This window comes from Zeus faber, assembly GCF_960531495.2.
Source record: "Zeus faber genome assembly, chromosome: 18".
Taxonomy (NCBI): Eukaryota; Metazoa; Chordata; class Actinopteri; order Zeiformes; family Zeidae; genus Zeus; species Zeus faber.
Window position 1 is genome coordinate 11,769,909 of NC_137210.1, and position 16,128 is coordinate 11,786,036.

General features: G+C 41.9%; 2 protein-coding genes across 2 annotated transcripts in view; one reads left to right on the forward strand and one right to left on the reverse strand.

Annotated features, from left to right (window-relative positions):
- Window positions 1–364: 364 nt before the first annotated feature.
- klf5b (Kruppel like factor 5b) lies at window positions 365–4,009 on the forward strand. The gene is made up of 4 exons (XM_080019057.1): window positions 365–674; window positions 1,784–2,717; window positions 2,839–2,898; window positions 3,325–4,009. The coding sequence occupies exons 1-4, from the start codon at window positions 471–473 to the stop codon at window positions 3,501–3,503; spliced, it is 1,377 nt and encodes a 458-aa protein (XP_079875183.1). The 5' UTR covers window positions 365–470; the 3' UTR covers window positions 3,504–4,009.
- Window positions 4,010–14,472: 10,463 nt separating this feature from the next.
- Window positions 14,473–16,128, reverse strand: part of klf12b (Kruppel like factor 12b) — a 36,616-nt gene continuing 34,960 nt past the window's right edge. Inside the window, exons 5-6 of the mRNA XM_080019060.1 lie at window positions 15,650–15,807; window positions 14,473–14,714 (exon numbers count right to left, since the gene is read on the reverse strand). Coding sequence (XP_079875186.1) covers window positions 14,533–14,714; window positions 15,650–15,807 — 340 coding nt within the window. The 3' untranslated portion in view covers window positions 14,473–14,532. The remainder of the gene's footprint in view (window positions 14,715–15,649; window positions 15,808–16,128) is intronic.

Consider the following 16,128-nt stretch of genomic DNA (forward strand, 5'->3'; position numbering starts at 1 on the left):
GATGAACCGAGTGATTTATGGAAACACTCGCTTGACAAGTTAATCCTCGACAATGGTGCGCTTTACTCTTAAACCCCACGTGTTCCAAAAACCTGTTTTGTTTTTTTTTTGAAGTGCAAGGTATTATTCATTAAACTCCATAGGTGTAGATCACATCGTGTTTATTTCCCACACCCGCTCGGCTCCGCCCTGCGAGACGCGCGCAGAGAGATCACGCAGTTGCGCAATTTGACAAGCCGACGCAAAAAAAAACAAAAAAAACCCACGCACACACACACACACGCACGCACGCACGCACACACACACACACACACACACACACACGCACACACAGAGGGAATGAATCTGAATCCAACACTTTGACAGCTGCCGCACAATCCGTCTCCAGCAGAATCTAGGCCTATATCCTTTTATATGAGGAATTTATTCTCCGCGGATTTTCGGATAGCGGCTCCGTTTTTTGCGCTCCCATGGCAGCCGCGTTGACGCACCACGCTTGGGTCTCTCCTCCGGGACGGGGCGCCACGCGTCCCGGCGCGGCGGGAGACGGTCCGGGCGGTGGGCACCGAGATATCCACGCCACCTCCGCCTCCGCCGCCGCCGCCGCCGCCGCCGCCGCCGCCGCCGCCCGGGACCAGGAGACCGCGGCAACTTCTGCCCACCAGTACACTCCGGTAGGGCAGCGTGTTCTCCATCCGATGGCTCCCTTTGGGGGAGCGCGTTTCGCCGTTTCTCGGCGTCTAAATTCAGCCGTTTTGAGCGTCATAGAATTTGTTGACGCGAGATTCTCAATGGGGAATAGAAGGTTTGACCCAGAAAATAAATAAAGTATCCGCCTGTGATGCTGATGTGTTTATCCCAATTGCCAAAGCAGCCTTTACAGCAGCTTTCATTCATTTGAAAAAAAAAAAAAAAAAAAAAAAAAATAGAAATTGAATGCAACTGGAGTGGAGCAACTGGAAGGTCTAATTTCAGCAAGGGATTTCCATAAAGGAAAGGCAAGAGCACTTCACAAGGAGGCTGCTTGTAAAGCCAGCCAGCAAGCCTGGCAGGGAGGGAGGCAGGAGGCATAACTTCTTTGATGTGGCAGAAGTGCAGCTCCAGTGCCATTCACTTCATGGTCCATGTTTATTTTGATAGTCCATGGTGAGTTAATGGAGTAATAGAATCAGCGGAGAAGGTAGAACAGTGATTCTCAGCCTTTTTCATGTCAAGGACCCTCGATTTGATACGCATTATTTTGGCCAAGGACCCCATTTGGGAAGATTTGGTCTCTGGGACCCCCATCTAAGAAGATATAATGAAGTCCAAATGAATATCTGTCCGAGGGAGATAATAGTAAAAATATGATGAAAACAGTCATTATTGTTCATTCTCTAACAACTCTACCAACGTGTAAATTAAATATTGTTCAAGTTCAAACTATGAATCATTTTACTGGGGATCCCCTGGAACCTCTTGAGTGACCCCACGTTGAGAACCGCGAGAGCACAGGGAGCGATTCTGCTCATGCTTTTCCATTAGTCAGCTGGTCTTTTCGTTGCCCTAGAATGATCGTTTTAGAGTAAGTTTGGGTACGTAACGTTAGGAGCTAAGTGTGTCTTTCTCTTGCAGCATTGACAAAGAAAAAAATAAACGAGTCTATATAAGTTTGATCACGTAGCATCTTCAATAACAACAAGGTTGACACGCTTTTTATTTTTTATCATTTCATCTGCAGTATATACAGTAGATGATTGCTGATGTGGTTTGCCTCCAACCTCTGATCTCTTTTGGTTTTCAGGCTACATCAGAGCTGGACAGTTACCTGTCCTCTTGCCCCCAAACGGGGATGGATTCTAAGAGAATGTCCAGGGACAGTGCTCTAATGCTGGAGCCCTCCTTCACCGAGGACCTGGGTTCCCCTTACAGCGTCAACATGAGCCTGCTCCTTCCTGATGTCACCTACCTGCGTCCCGGCCTCTGTAGATCCGTGAAACCCATAAAGACCGAACCCCTGTCCCACTCCTTGGTCCACCCCAGTTGTCAGGGCAACGGAGGACCACCAACCATTTCGGGTTACCCGGGCGTCTTCACCACAGCGGAGACCACCGGCGGTAATGTCTTCATCAAACAGGAGATGCCGTCCATAGACTTTCAGGACGTCCCCCTGTTCCAGCTGTTGAACTCTGATTTGGAGCAGCTCGTTCATGGAACGCAAGGGAACTCTGATGTGCACGGCGGTGTCCCCGTGTCCCAGTGGGGTCTTCCCTTTGGTGGGCATTTAGGCCCCCTCCAGAATTCTGCCAAATCCGTTAGGGGTCCACAGAACGAAGGCTACCCTTTAAATCATCATGGCCACCGGCAGAGGCCTCCCTATCTGCCGCCTTCCCCGCCTAGCTCGGAGCCGGCCAGCCCAGAGAGAGGGAAAGCCCTAATTCAAGGAGCTAATCTTTCCCCGCCGCCTTCCTACGAAGCCAGCATTGCTTCCAAATTGACTTTCCAGAGCCATAACGTCGGGCAGGGTCAAAGTTCCAGACAAGGTCCGGCCCCAAAGTCAAATGTCAATTTGGTTCAGAGTTCAGGCCCCACACCAGTCGAATCTGCGCAACCGGTCCGGACACCTTTGGGTGTCGGTCCTCTGTCCCCGGTGCTGGGTCAGTCTTCCCCTATCAGGTACAACCGTAGGAATAACCCCGACCTGGAGCGAAGGCGGATTCACCACTGTGATGTCCCAGGTGAAAATCATGTCCATTATGTGCAACACAAACGTTATAGTTCATATCACCAGGCTTATGAAGCGTTTTAAAGGCAGTGTCTTTGTTCTGAATGACATCAAGTCCCGTTCTTTTGCACTAGGATGCAAGAAGGTCTACACCAAGTCCTCCCATTTGAAAGCCCATCTCCGGACCCACACAGGTAAAAGTTTCCCCATTAACGCCGGAAAGATTTGTTATCAGGGACAACCTCTAATTTGGGGGTGACAGTGTTTGTTATGTTGCCAGGCAGAAGAATGCTCTTGGCATGCAGATGCCTTCTGTGTGCAGACAGTCCGGGCTCATATCTCATGGCTGTCAAATCACATAACCTCGGTAGCTTTTATAAAGGGTGGCGGGGTTGAGGGGGAGAGTGGGGGGGGTGGACAGCAAACCATGATTTATAGCTCACAATACAAGTACCATGGCACATCACCAGCTTCCTCCCGAAAACAAAATCGATTAAAGGCTTTACGAAGGGGTGTGTAAATAATCTTTTTTCATTGAGGCTCAAAATCATGCTTTTTTCGTCTGTTCCCCACCCTTTTCTCTGCTGCCATCTTCATTTGATCTTGTGGCTCGGCCGTAGGTGAGAAGCCGTACCAGTGTTCGTGGGAGGGCTGCGAGTGGCGCTTCGCTCGCTCCGACGAGCTGACTCGCCATTTCAGGAAGCACACGGGGGCCAAACCCTTCCAGTGCAGCGTGTGCAGTCGCTGCTTCTCCCGCTCCGACCACCTGGCCCTGCACATGAAGAGGCACCAGAGCTAGAAACAGAGATGTGCTCTTTTTATTTTTTTTTTATTTTTTAATATTTTTATTATTTCTAAAGCAATCTCAACAAACAGAAAACTGTTCAAACGAGGATTTTGGACCGTTGACGCCTCAATGGAAAATCCCTATCAGTGCTGGCCCACGAATGATTGTTATATCAGAGGATAAGAATTTGCCTTTGTCCTTTTTTTTGTTTGGTTGGTTGGTTGTTTTTGTTGTTTGTTTGTTTTTTTAAGAAGTGTAAACGTGCTGGTGAGGAGTTTTCATGTGATCCTGCCAAGTGTCAAATTATTACTCAATTTATTAATCAAACTGTAATTTAGTGGTGAAAATAAAACATTTAGTCAACATAATGTTGTTTCTCCATATATTTTTATGCCGCTTCTTTTAAAGTGTATAACTTGAAATGACACATGTTATTTGATGTAATTAAATAACTAGAAAAAATATAGCCCATTATTTTCATTATTTCAGTTTTCAGTCTGACATATCAAAAGTCTCAATAAATGACCTTCTACAGTAATGTGTGATATGGTCATTATCGAGTGTCTCCATCACGCAGAGATATGACATGGCCTGACCATTTTCTAATACAGTTGCTTGTTTTGTTTTTAATGAGTTTCATGATTGAGTTCCTTTTTTTTTCTTTTGTCATGAATGAACAGATAACTATTTATTTTTGGAGGCGAAGACACTGAGACCAAAGTTTCTCTCAAAGGGTTTTGAGTCTGAATCTCCCTCTAGGAATGACCGCAGTGTTTCTGAAACTAGGTCCCCGGGGACTCCCCCCCCACCCCCCCCCCCCCCCCGGCGTCCACAGCACACACAAATTTCCCTGTAAATCCATCACAGATATATTGCTTATACCTTCCCTCCTCGACACAACAGTGAGGGATCTTTTATTTTTTGGCAGTGATCGCAATCAACAAAATGACAAGCCCGACAGGAGGTGGAGGGTGAACCATCACACCAGTCACGAAAGACAGGTTCCTAATGTGCATTTCTGTTTGTTTATTTTCACTGTGTGATGTACAAAGAGGCAGCTGAACGTGTTGTTTCCACCAATTGCTCAAGTGGTGACATAAGGGATAATGTTACCCCTTTGCGAAGGGGTGCCTGGCTAAAAGGTTTGAGAACCAGCGGCCCCCGTGGAGCCGTCCGTTTGGAGGGAGCACCTGTCTGTCTGCAGGTTCGTTCATGCTCTCGGTCTTAGTGTGCTGTACAAGTGTGTGGATCAAATGATCCACCTTTTGTTACTGCCCTTTCTCTTTATTTACAAAAGAAAAACATGCCAGGGTTGAAAAATGACTGCTTCCTATTTTCTTTTACACTTGGCTGTTATTGGGAAATTGTGTAGTTCAACATTCATTTTGTCTATTTCCTGACCGTTCACAATGAATCTAAAAATAGCGAAAATTGAAACAATTGCTGGATGTTTCTTGGAAGTATTTCTAATTTATGGACAAATAGATTTACAATTTGAATCTTTTTAAATACAATTGTTTTAGGTTTTAGTAAAGATTTCTATTGAAGTATAAATAAATTATTTTTGGTTGTAGCATAGCATCCACATCGGGCTAGGCTAAGATTTCAAATGTTTCTATTTGTTTGAAAATGTTTCTATCAGAGGATTCAAATTAGTCATTATAATTATTCTTCTTCTTCTTTTTCTTCTTCTTCTTCTTCTTCTTCTTCTTCTTCTTCTTCTTCTTCTTCTTCTTCTTCTTCTTCTTCTTATTATTATTATTATTATTATTATTAGTAGTAGTAGTAGTAGTAGTATTAGTAGTAGTAGTAGTAGTAGTAGTAGTAGTATTAGTAGTAGTAGTAGTATCATTATTATTATTAGTAGTACTACTAGTAGTAGTAGTAGTAGTATTATAAGTAGTAGTAGTAGTAGTAGTACTAGTATTATTAGTAGTAGTATTACTACTACTACCAGTACTCATAATAATAATAATAATACTACAGTACTCCTTCTAACTACATTATATTAGTAGTAGTAGTAGTAGTAGTAGTACTGTAGTAGCAGTATTGTTATTATTATTTGTAGTAGTAGTAGTAGTAGTAGTATTAGTAGTAGTAGTAGCAGTAGTAGTATTAATATGATTATTATTATTATCATTATTATTATTATTATTATTATTATTATTATTATTATTATTATTATTATTATCATTATTATTATTATTATTATTAATAGTAGCAGTAGTACTAGTACTATTATTATTATTATTATTATTATTATTATTATTAGTAGTAGTAGTAGTAGTAGTACTAGTACCATTATTATTAGTAGTAGTACTACTACTAGTAGTAGTAGTATTATAAGCAGTAGTAGTAGTAGTAGTAGTAGTACTATTATTATTATTAGTAGTAGTAGTATTACTACTACTACCAGTACTCATAATAATAATGATAATACTACAGTACTCCTGCTACCACTACATTATATTAGTAGTAGTAGTAGTAGTAGTAGTAGTAGTACTGTAGTAGCAGTATTGTTATTATTATTTGTAGTAGTAGTAGTAGTAGTAGTATTATTATTATTATTATTATTATTAGTAGTAGTAGCAGTAGTAGCAGTAGTAATAGTAATATCATTATTATTATTATTATTTTTATTAGTAGTAGTAGTAGTAGTAGTAGTAGTAGTAGTAGTAGTAGTTGTAGTAGTAGTAGTAGTAGTAGTAGTAGTAGTAGTAGTAGTAGTAGTAGTTGTAATAGTAGTAGTAGTTATCATTTTTGGTTTAAGAACATAAAGTCATATAATCATCATATGATAATATAGACATGTCAGATAAAGAGTTTTCTGTTTAGGAGTATTGGTATTGCAAACAGAATATATATATAATGTTATATATATATATATATATATATATATTGATCAGAGGTATATGGTATAGAAAATACAGTATATGTATATAGTATTTTCATTTATAAAATAGATCTATGGATCCATAGATGCTAATTCTATAAAAGGCTTTGCAAGTCAGTTGTGTTTTTCAATTTTGTCTTCAAGTCCTGTTTGTTGGGTTTTTTTTCCCCCAACCTGAAACCATCCCACTGAAGAAGTCTTCCAAGAGCTCATCTTTGCGCCCGTCGCTTCCAGCTCAAGTCAAAGGTGACTTTCAGTTATTCATACCAGTTATTCCGTATTGTATGGAAAGCGTCAGGGCCATGAGTCATGGAGGGGGAATTGGCAGCGGGTGCCAGGACCAGCCCACGGTGGAAGGTGTCCCAGCACGTCCGCGGCGCAGGAAAACTCCCAGTGGGAACCGTGGAAGGTTACAGAGGAAGCGCCTCTTATTTGCTTTACGGCTCTTGTACCGTAGAGTTCAAATTAGGGCACGGTTAAGCTTTTCCAAAATCGGCAGGACACCCATGTGTCCTGCGTGGAGCCGGATCCTTCTATTCGGACTCTCTAAATGTCCCTTCCTTCAGCCGGGCGGCTGTTTGTTGTGTTTTCTGATGAGTTGGGAAAGATAAGATAAGATCAGATCCATCACTATATAAATCCTTAGTTGTATCTAATCTTGAGATATCAAGATGAAGTTATCGTATCTGATCCCAACATACTTTAAGAGAAGTTGGTATATCATTTTAAGATGAGGCACTTTATCAATCGTGTATTAACACTTTATTAACCCTTTATTAATCCTTTATTAATCCCTTTCTGATTTTTTTTTTTTTTTTTTTAAGAAATTGAGATGAACTTATTTCATCTCACTGTAAGATAAGATACTGTTATCTTAAATTTCCACAGTACCTCGTCCTAACTCGTCCTATCGTAGCTTGTCTAATGAACCAGAACGCTGGACAACTCTCCCCAACCTGACCCAACTGGAATGGGTTCGATTTCTCAACTGTTGATCATGAATTTTCAAAAAACAAAGTATTGATGCTTGATGCACGTACCGTGCACACTTCATGCTCATCTGTACGTGAGGATTTTGAGGTAAACACTTCATAGCCCAAAAGAACACCCTAGCCTCAGCCATTACTAGCAGGTGCATAAAATGAAGCATAAAGCCGTGCGGTCTCCTGAGACAAACATCTGCAGTAGAATGTGTCCTTACTAAAGAGCTCAGTGACTTCCACCATGGCGGCGTCACAGGACGCCATCTTTCCACCAAAGCAGTTCGTCAAATTTCTTTCAATCGTTTTCAAAAATGTTTTGTTACTGTGAACAGGAAACATCTAGGAGCAACCAGGGGCTGATCTGGGGGCCCCAGGCGGGGCCAATGCAAGGCCCTTCCCCCCCCCCCGGCTTAATGCAAAGCACGGCTAGTAAATAAAAACGATTTAGCAGGAGCAAAGCTGAACGAGAATGCAAACTGAACCATTCAAACGCTCTTCGCTCAGTTCGAAAAAGACAAAGACAAGATTATGAATATATGAAATGCCATTTGAAATTTTTGAAATACAACTCTAAACTCCTGGAACGCCTCCGACGGCGGCTCACCTCGGTGGAGCTCGGTCGTCTCCTCCATTCCTTTGATTAAAGGAACAGATATGAGGTGGGAAAACCAGGACTTGAACCTGTGGCTTTTAGACTTGAGTCGTGACAAAAACATTTTGGGTATCGTGTTCAATGGGTCTGTTTTAGGACTAGATATGGAGGAATATTGTTTATCACGGTAATTTTGACTTTCACAATATCAGATTGTAAATAAAAAATCTCCCATATGGGACGGTATAATAATGTAATTTTTCAGGTTTTAAACGCATGATAATCCTTGCAGAGCCGTGTACCAAGTTTATGGTTACTTTTGCTTTTTCACCTGGTTGACCTAGTGTAATGAATATACCGTACATACATTTGGTCTGTTGTGTTGTAGGCGTGGACTGAAATAACAAATCTGCGAATCGCAAGCCCAGCAGCCTGAAAGAATTCCATTCACGCAAAGATCTCGAGCCCGATCTCTAAAAACGCTTCATCGCGAAAGGCCCCGACTCTCCTCCGCCCGCCGTGTCCGTCTCCGCGCCGTACGGCCTCTAAGGGCCTCCATCTCTGATTCGATTTTATCGGGATGCTTAGGGGATTTGAGTGATGGGCGGTGCCGACCGCTGGAGGGACGAAGGAAAACAGAGATTTTTATGAAAGAATTAAACAAAATCTACACACTCGGCCCCCCCGGCACACGAGGCTTCAGGCAATTGCCTAACTATGCCATATGGAAAGACCCGCCCGCGGGAGCGACGACGGCCGAACCGTGGAGTGGTTCACAGGCTCACAGAACGCATTGCGTGTCTGTCCTCGGTTGCAACACCCGCCGCCGAGTTCCAAACAGCCTCTGGAAACAAGCCGTCGGTGCAAGAACTGAGAGCCTGAGATCACCGTGCGCCACGCCAATGCGTCGGCCGGAGTCGGGGCAAAGCACACCGCCGCGACGCCTCTGGGGCAGTGGAAACGCGTCCTCTGGGGTGACGAATCACGCTTCACCGTCCGGCGTCAATGCATCGTGCCGGCGGTAGCGTTTGGCGGTGGAGGAATCGCGGTCTGTGGCTGCTTTTCCATGGTTTGGGCTTGACTTATCCCAGGGAAGGGGAAATATCAGTGCTACCGCACACAATGACCTTATTGAGAACCGTGCGGGAGCCCCGTTGAACACCTTCGGGATGAACTGGAACGCCGACTGCGGGCCAGGCACCAACACCAGTGCCTGACCTCACTGATGCTCTCGTGTCTGAAAGGGAGCAAATCCCCCGCAGCCGCGCTCCAAAATCGAGCGGAAAGCCTTCCCAGGAGAGCGGAAGCTGTTATAAGCGGCAAACTCCATATTAATGCCGGTGGCGGCTTGAAATTAAACTTGCTCGCAAAACCTGCTCAACGAGCGCACGTGGGTGCGGTGTCCCGGTGTCCGCTAACCTCTGGCCGCGTCGTCTACTTTTCCTGGCACAAGGACACGTGGCACCCGGGATGGGACGCTGTTGGGAAGCCGCGCACATCTATATCCGGCGACGCTCAGATGTCGAGAGCGACGTCGAAACCACATTCCGCGCACGTCACACCCCGCCCCCATACCAGAGTGTTACATAAAAAATGCAACTTTATTATCCTTCATGCCTCCATTCATATTAATATACATGTATATGTTTCAACTCATTTTTAATTTCACAGCTCCATCCATAAGAAAAAATACAGAGAAAAAGAGCAAAGAACACTGACTGGATATCTAAACAACTTGTTGGAGGAAAAAGGACAAAAAAAAAACAAAAGAAAGAAAAGAAAGAAGGAGGAAAAAAAAAAACCCCCAAAAAAAACGTAGAAAGACGACTGTTCTTCAAACCGGGTTTAAAAAATAGTGGGATTAAAAATGGTTTCTTTTGCAGATGCGCACTTGGTTGAGCGTGATCTCCCCTTTCGAAGCGTTGCTGAGCGAGGTCCCAATTTTTCTGTCTTTCTTTCTTTTTTTTTCTTTTTTTTTTTGTTTTCGTTTGCACGGCAAGAGTGAGATCTGATTATATCTACAATACATTCACTTTACATAAATACAAAAACAACAATTACTGTACGTAAATATAGCAAACCTTTTAACATAGGTATTGGCTTTCACTACTTGAGAAAAAAAAAAACAACAAAAAAAAAAAAAAAAATTGTTTCATAGGTTGACAATAAAACTGCAGATGCTGCACGGAAAGAAAAAAAGAGATATTGAACCAATAAAGAAGTGTAAAATGTGTGTGTGCGTGCGTGCGTGCGTGTGTGTGTGTGTTTGTGTGTGTGTGTGTGTGTGTGTGTGTGCAAAGCAGTCCACACAGCTCCACAGTGGATAGTAGAGGATTATAAATATATATATATATATTTATAATCCTCATCCCATGTGCCCACTGTGTTCATTTGGATACATTTCACTTTTGTTCCCCTTATAAAGCGACTTATTGCGATACCAGGTACAAACAGATTGTGAGAATGGGAGGAGGCCGCGTCGTAAAAGAGCGAAATCAAAATAAGGCTCAGTGCGAAAAAAACGAAAACAAAAGAGTTACACATGAGAGGTCCGATTTGCATAACGATGTCCGTGCTTTTTCTCTTGTTTTCCTCTTTTTTTAGTTTTTTTTTTTACAAAATTGGTGGGGTTTCTTTTTTCCACTTTTTCCTTTTTCGTCCGTAATCCGCCATTGATAAATTTCAACGAGACCCTGCCCCCGTTTTTTGAGAGTCGCTGTTACAAGGTTTGCGATGTGAGGCACTATTCATTTTTGTTATTGCATAACTTTGACCCTGGTTGCCGTTACAAAATTATGCTCCAAAATAACAATAATAAAATGAGGAGGGGGAGGCCTGGGGAGGGGGGGGGGTACAATACATCCCTGTCCTACTCGTAGCCATCTTCAAGTCAATTCCAAAATGAAAGAAAAGGAAAAGCTACAAAAAAAAAGATCGGATTAAGGCATGCAAAGTTACACTGAATACAAGAATATATGTGGTGTTAATAATGTGCTCCATCCGTCTGGTGTTGGGCTGTTGTCCGGGTGTGGCGAGAGAAAGAAAGCAGGACAGGGAATCAGGTACCTTGATATGGTCGATGTATAGAAAATACTTTGTTGTTTTGAAATGACGCCGGGCACTGGTTCCGCCTTGGGAGAGAATGATCCTTTTTTTTTTTGTTTTGTTTTGGTTTTTTTTTTTTTTTTTTTTTTTTTTCCTTCCTTTCGTTTTATCACAAAACCTAGTAAATCACGAACCAAAAGAAGAGGCAAACTGTTACGTGACGTCACACGATATGGTCATTTACAGGATGAAAAACTGCGGTCGCAAATACCACTAGCCCCATTTCACTGTATATCAAATTAGATAAATTACTGTCTCTGAAAAAGACTTTACATGTATAAATGTATTTCCTGTATCTACTAATCAAAAGCCCTATTCTTCCAATGTATATACAGTCTGTAGAACTCGTAATATGTTTTTATCTTCACTGTCACATATATTACAACATTTCAAAAAATCATTTTTTTTATACAGAAAATAGTTATATGCAATGACGAAGTGCCCCTCAATCATAGAATGTTTTTTTTTTTTAATACAGTAACTTAAAATGATGGTAAAAATATGGTGGTGATTATTTTTTCGTGTATAAACTGACATCTGAGATAAAATATCTTCAAAAGAATCATACTGAAGAAAAAAACCCCAAAAAGAAACAAGGTGCTGATATGCTTTTTTTGCCCAAAAAAAAAAAAAAAGAAAGGAAAAAAAATAATAATAATACTACAACAAATAATCAACATAAATATGACAAGGTACATGACAATTCTTCATTAATATTAAAGGGGAATCGTAAAGCCTACTTTGGGCGGATTGTGTGGAACGGGCATCCTGGATCTGGTTGCACAGTGGGGATAATATTTCAATACTTAAACGAATGTGTGTGTGTGTGTGTGTGTGTGTGTGTGTGTGTGTGTGTGTGTGTGTGTGTGTGTGTGTGTGTGTGTGTGCATGTGGTTTCCAAGGTGCTAATATCAGAGAAGACCACATCAACATTTTTCTGGCCGTCGTCCAAGATGTCCATTTAGACGTTTCTATCATATTATGTGGGCTGCTCTTGTGTGGGGGTCAATGGCGGTATGGAACATTTCACACTGTACTTTTTTGTTCAAGGTTGGACAGTTTTTTTTTTTTTTACTTTTTTACTCTCTTATGAGCTTAGAAATGAACCATACTGTTTTATTAGCACTGAAAAGTAACTTTAGTTGCCTGGAAAAGTCATTAAAGATGGCCTTTGCCGGCATAGTTGGTGCGAAAACACTATCAAATTACTGTGAAGCGTATACCCGTACTAAGAAATGTGTGTGTGTGTGTGTGTGTCTGTGTGTGTGTGTGCGTGCGTGCGTGCGTGCGTGCGTTTGTGTGTGTGTGTGTGTGTGTGTGTGTGTTTGGATTTGTGCATATATGCAAGTATCCATCGATGGATGAATGTGGGGATCCCTCCACAGCACACAATATTTTAGAGCCAAATCTCATATCGGCATAGATGTGAGGGACAACGTGCAGGGTCCTGCATCACTCTGAATCCCCCCATTTGGCGATAAGGACCGGCTGGCTGCACGTTATCCCGCTTATTACACGGCTGCTTACTAAACACCGGGATACATTGAGACGGGCACGTCTAGTTTAAGAGTTTCCGCTGAGAAAAAAACAACTGCTCCGTAACGACGCAGCCACAAGAGGTTGCCCGCGGTAATGATCGCCATTAAGAAATAACCGACCCCTCATTGACCAATCAGAATTGGCTATTCCCCAGAGCCGTGTAATAAGAGATACCTTGTGTGAAAACGTTTCGAGGGGCTTTCAGGATGGTTGGTTCAAAGACAGACCCCAAACCTACAGACGAGGGGCTTGTGCAACCCAGTCCCTTTGTTTCACAGAGGGACTTGCGAAGAGAGCTAGAGAGGTGAGACAGGTCGAAGGCAGACCTCCGTTTGACAATCGCCAGGGAGGCAAAAGGTCCTTCCAACCTCCTCATCACCCTGTTCGCAATGTATTGCTCTTCTAGGTCGTACGTCACAAAGCGCCGCTGCCACCCCGCCAACGCTATAGATCTGCCATCGTTTTTGTTTTTTTTGTTGATTTTCTTTCCACATGGATGCCATTGATTGTTTCAAAACGTCAATGTACATGAGGGGAGTTGATCTTTCTTTGTTAAACAAAACCAAAGCAGGCATTACTTAAAAAAATTGGAAAAAAAAAAAATTGGAAAAAAAAAAGGAGGAACAAAAAATCAAAAACAAGGAACAAAAAAAAAAAAAAACACAAAATAAAATGTCAAATTGAAACTATAATTACCCTAAAAGATTGCACTTTACTGATTGCTAATCACAGCACAAAAATGCACCAAAGATCTTTTTATTTTTATTAAAAAAAAAAGAAAATGTTTTCCAAGAGGCTCAGCATGAAGGACAGCGATAGTGAGTTTGGAGGGTTTTTGGGGACGGACCCTGTGAAAGGGGGTCACAATATGGCGTGTTTCACTGCTGGTGGTGCTGTGCATGCCCAGTCTCATTAGATTAGAATCAAAAACACACCGAATATCACAAGCAAGTAGCGGGACCTTGCGTCGAATAAGTAAAGATGAGATTGTGAGTCTGTGAAGTTGCTGCTGATGATGGGTTTTTTTTGTTGTTGTTTTTTTTTGTGTGTGAAAGTGGCTTCACAATGAGCCTCCTCTTCACTGGCTCCAGGGGCCTCAGATCTCACTGGTCGATCCAGCAGTTGATGGAAATAATCAATAATTATGATGATATGGCGCCCTCTGCTGGTCGGATAAGGACATACTTACAATACTGCTTGGAGGGGGATCAAACTTTAGGGCCTAAGTCCTTGGGCCAAAATTCCAATTTTGGCCAGTTTTTTTTTTTTTTTTCAGGACCCTGGAAAAAATAAAATAAAAATCCACTCCACAACACACCCGGGTCTTTCACATTATGATCGCCTGTAAAAGCAGCAATTTAGACCAAAAAAAAAAAAAGAAAGAAAAAGAAAGAAATATACCGTGAGGATAACTGTTTGCGGTTGCATTTCTTTTTTTTGTCCGAATGCAGAGTGTCTAAGCGAAACATTTAAGAAACAGTGCTGTAAAAGACAATGTCGGATGAAACTCCAAAACTCCGAAACGACCACGACGCCACCGCAGGATCCCGCCGTCCAGTTCCTTCCGCCCCGAGCGGAAGAAGCGGCCCTGTTTTGTGCTGCTCTCCAAGCTCCATCATTCCTCTTCATCCCTCCTCATCATCACAGGCGGATGAGCAAGATATATGGATATGTGTGTGTGTGTGTGTGTGTGTATGTGTGTGTGTGTGTGTATGTGTGTGCGTGCATGTGTGTGTGTGTGTGCATGTGTGTGTGTGTGTTTTTGAGAGTGTGTCCAGTCCAGCTGAACGACATTCAAGGGAGGGAGGGGGGTGGTGGTGGGGGTGGGGGGGGAGTCCCTGCTCCCCAACGCTGCATGTGTGTCTCCATCTCTCTTTTTGAATATTCTCTCGTCCCGTTCCCTTATTTTGCGCTTATAATTTAATTTGTTCACACCAGCATGTGCCTCCGCCGGTGCAGGGCCAGGTGGTCCGACCTGGAGAAGCTGCGGTCGCAGTCCGCGCACTTGAAGGGTTTGACGCCGGTGTGTTTCCGGTAGTGCCGTGTCAGCTCGTCCGAGCGGGCAAACTTCCACGTGCAGCCGTCCCATGTGCACTTGTATGGCTTTTCACCTGGAGGGAGAGCAGAGCACACACTCAGTACGCCAGACTGTAGTAAGAACACGTAATGACTTAACGCAATAATAGGCTCAGTTACAGAGTCGCAAATTAAATGAACAAACGATCCTGTTACTCGGGTGACTCCCGACTTCTGGTTTAAAGGATTGGCTCACGATGAACGCCTCGTTCACAAAACTTCCATCACTAGTATGTGTTGTATACTGTAGATGATTTGCCTTAAAAAATGGTCTCTTCCTATATTATTATATTTATTACTATTGCTATTATTTCTCTAATCATAATAATAGCAACAACGACTATATTATTATTATTATTGTTATTATTAATAATAATAATAATAACAACAATAATAATAATAATAATAATTATTATTATTATTATAATAACCTTTATTCATATATCACTTTGCATAATAATAATTATAATAAAAATAACTTTGATTTTGGTATAGCACTGTTCATAATAATAATAATTATAATAATAATCATCATCATCACAATAATCAAAATCATATTAAAATAAAGAAAAATATTCTTTGAAAAATAAAATTGAATTGAATGATCGTGATGATTACAAGTATTTGACTCCAATTAATTTGACTTGAAGTAATACAAGCAATTCTCGAATAATTCTCAAACAACAACAACACACAAAAAATGAAAACAACAACAACAACAACAACAACAACAACAACAACAACAACAAATAATAATTCTCAAAATAATCATCACAATAGTTTTGTGCCCTGTACAATAGAGTAAATAATGTTGACGGAGCCTCTACTCCAGGGCTTGGATGTCCAAACGTTTCTAATAAAAGTAGAATATGAAGATAAAGTCGAACAATAACAGCATTAGAACAATTAAAATCAAGTTTAAAAACAGAAGGATGAGAATATTCAAATAAAAGACAACGTCCAAACAGACCTGTATGCGTCCTCCGGTGTGCTTTTAGGTGGGAGCTCTTGGTGTAGACTTTATTGCAGCCCTCAAAGTCACATCTGTGGATGCGTCTCTTTTTGGAGTCGGGGGATTCCGACCTCCGAGGGCGCCTTATGCTCTCAATACTGAAGGGGGACATGGGACTGTGGAGAGGAGGAAAAGCATTTTGCAATGTTCAGTCACCATCATTTTGGATTTAACCGCAAAATATTAGATCCCTACTAATACCGTACTCACTACACCTATCAACCAACTTATTTCCTAATCAATCACAAGTATACTTCTATTACGTCTCTTATACTTATCTTAGCCCAGATTCGAGCGCTAGACTACAGCCGTTTAAAAAAATGCCCCCCAAAAGAGGCACAGTTAATGCATTATTTTGAATAAAGCACTCGACTAAATTACCTTCTTCTGATTCAGTCTTAGGGGACGTGGTTGCAAAAAAACGAACCTCCCCTCTC

Excerpts from the sequence above, each read along its gene's own strand:
- klf5b (XM_080019057.1), top strand. The coding sequence starts at position 471 with ATGGCAGCCGCGTTGACGCACCACGCTTGGGTCTCTCCTCCGGGACGG. Across the intron at positions 675-1,783 it reads CTGCCCACCAGTACACTCCG|GCTACATCAGAGCTGGACAG; the intron begins GTAGGGCAGCGT and ends TTTGGTTTTCAG. Across the intron at positions 2,899-3,324 it reads CCATCTCCGGACCCACACAG|GTGAGAAGCCGTACCAGTGT; the intron begins GTAAAAGTTTCC and ends GCTCGGCCGTAG.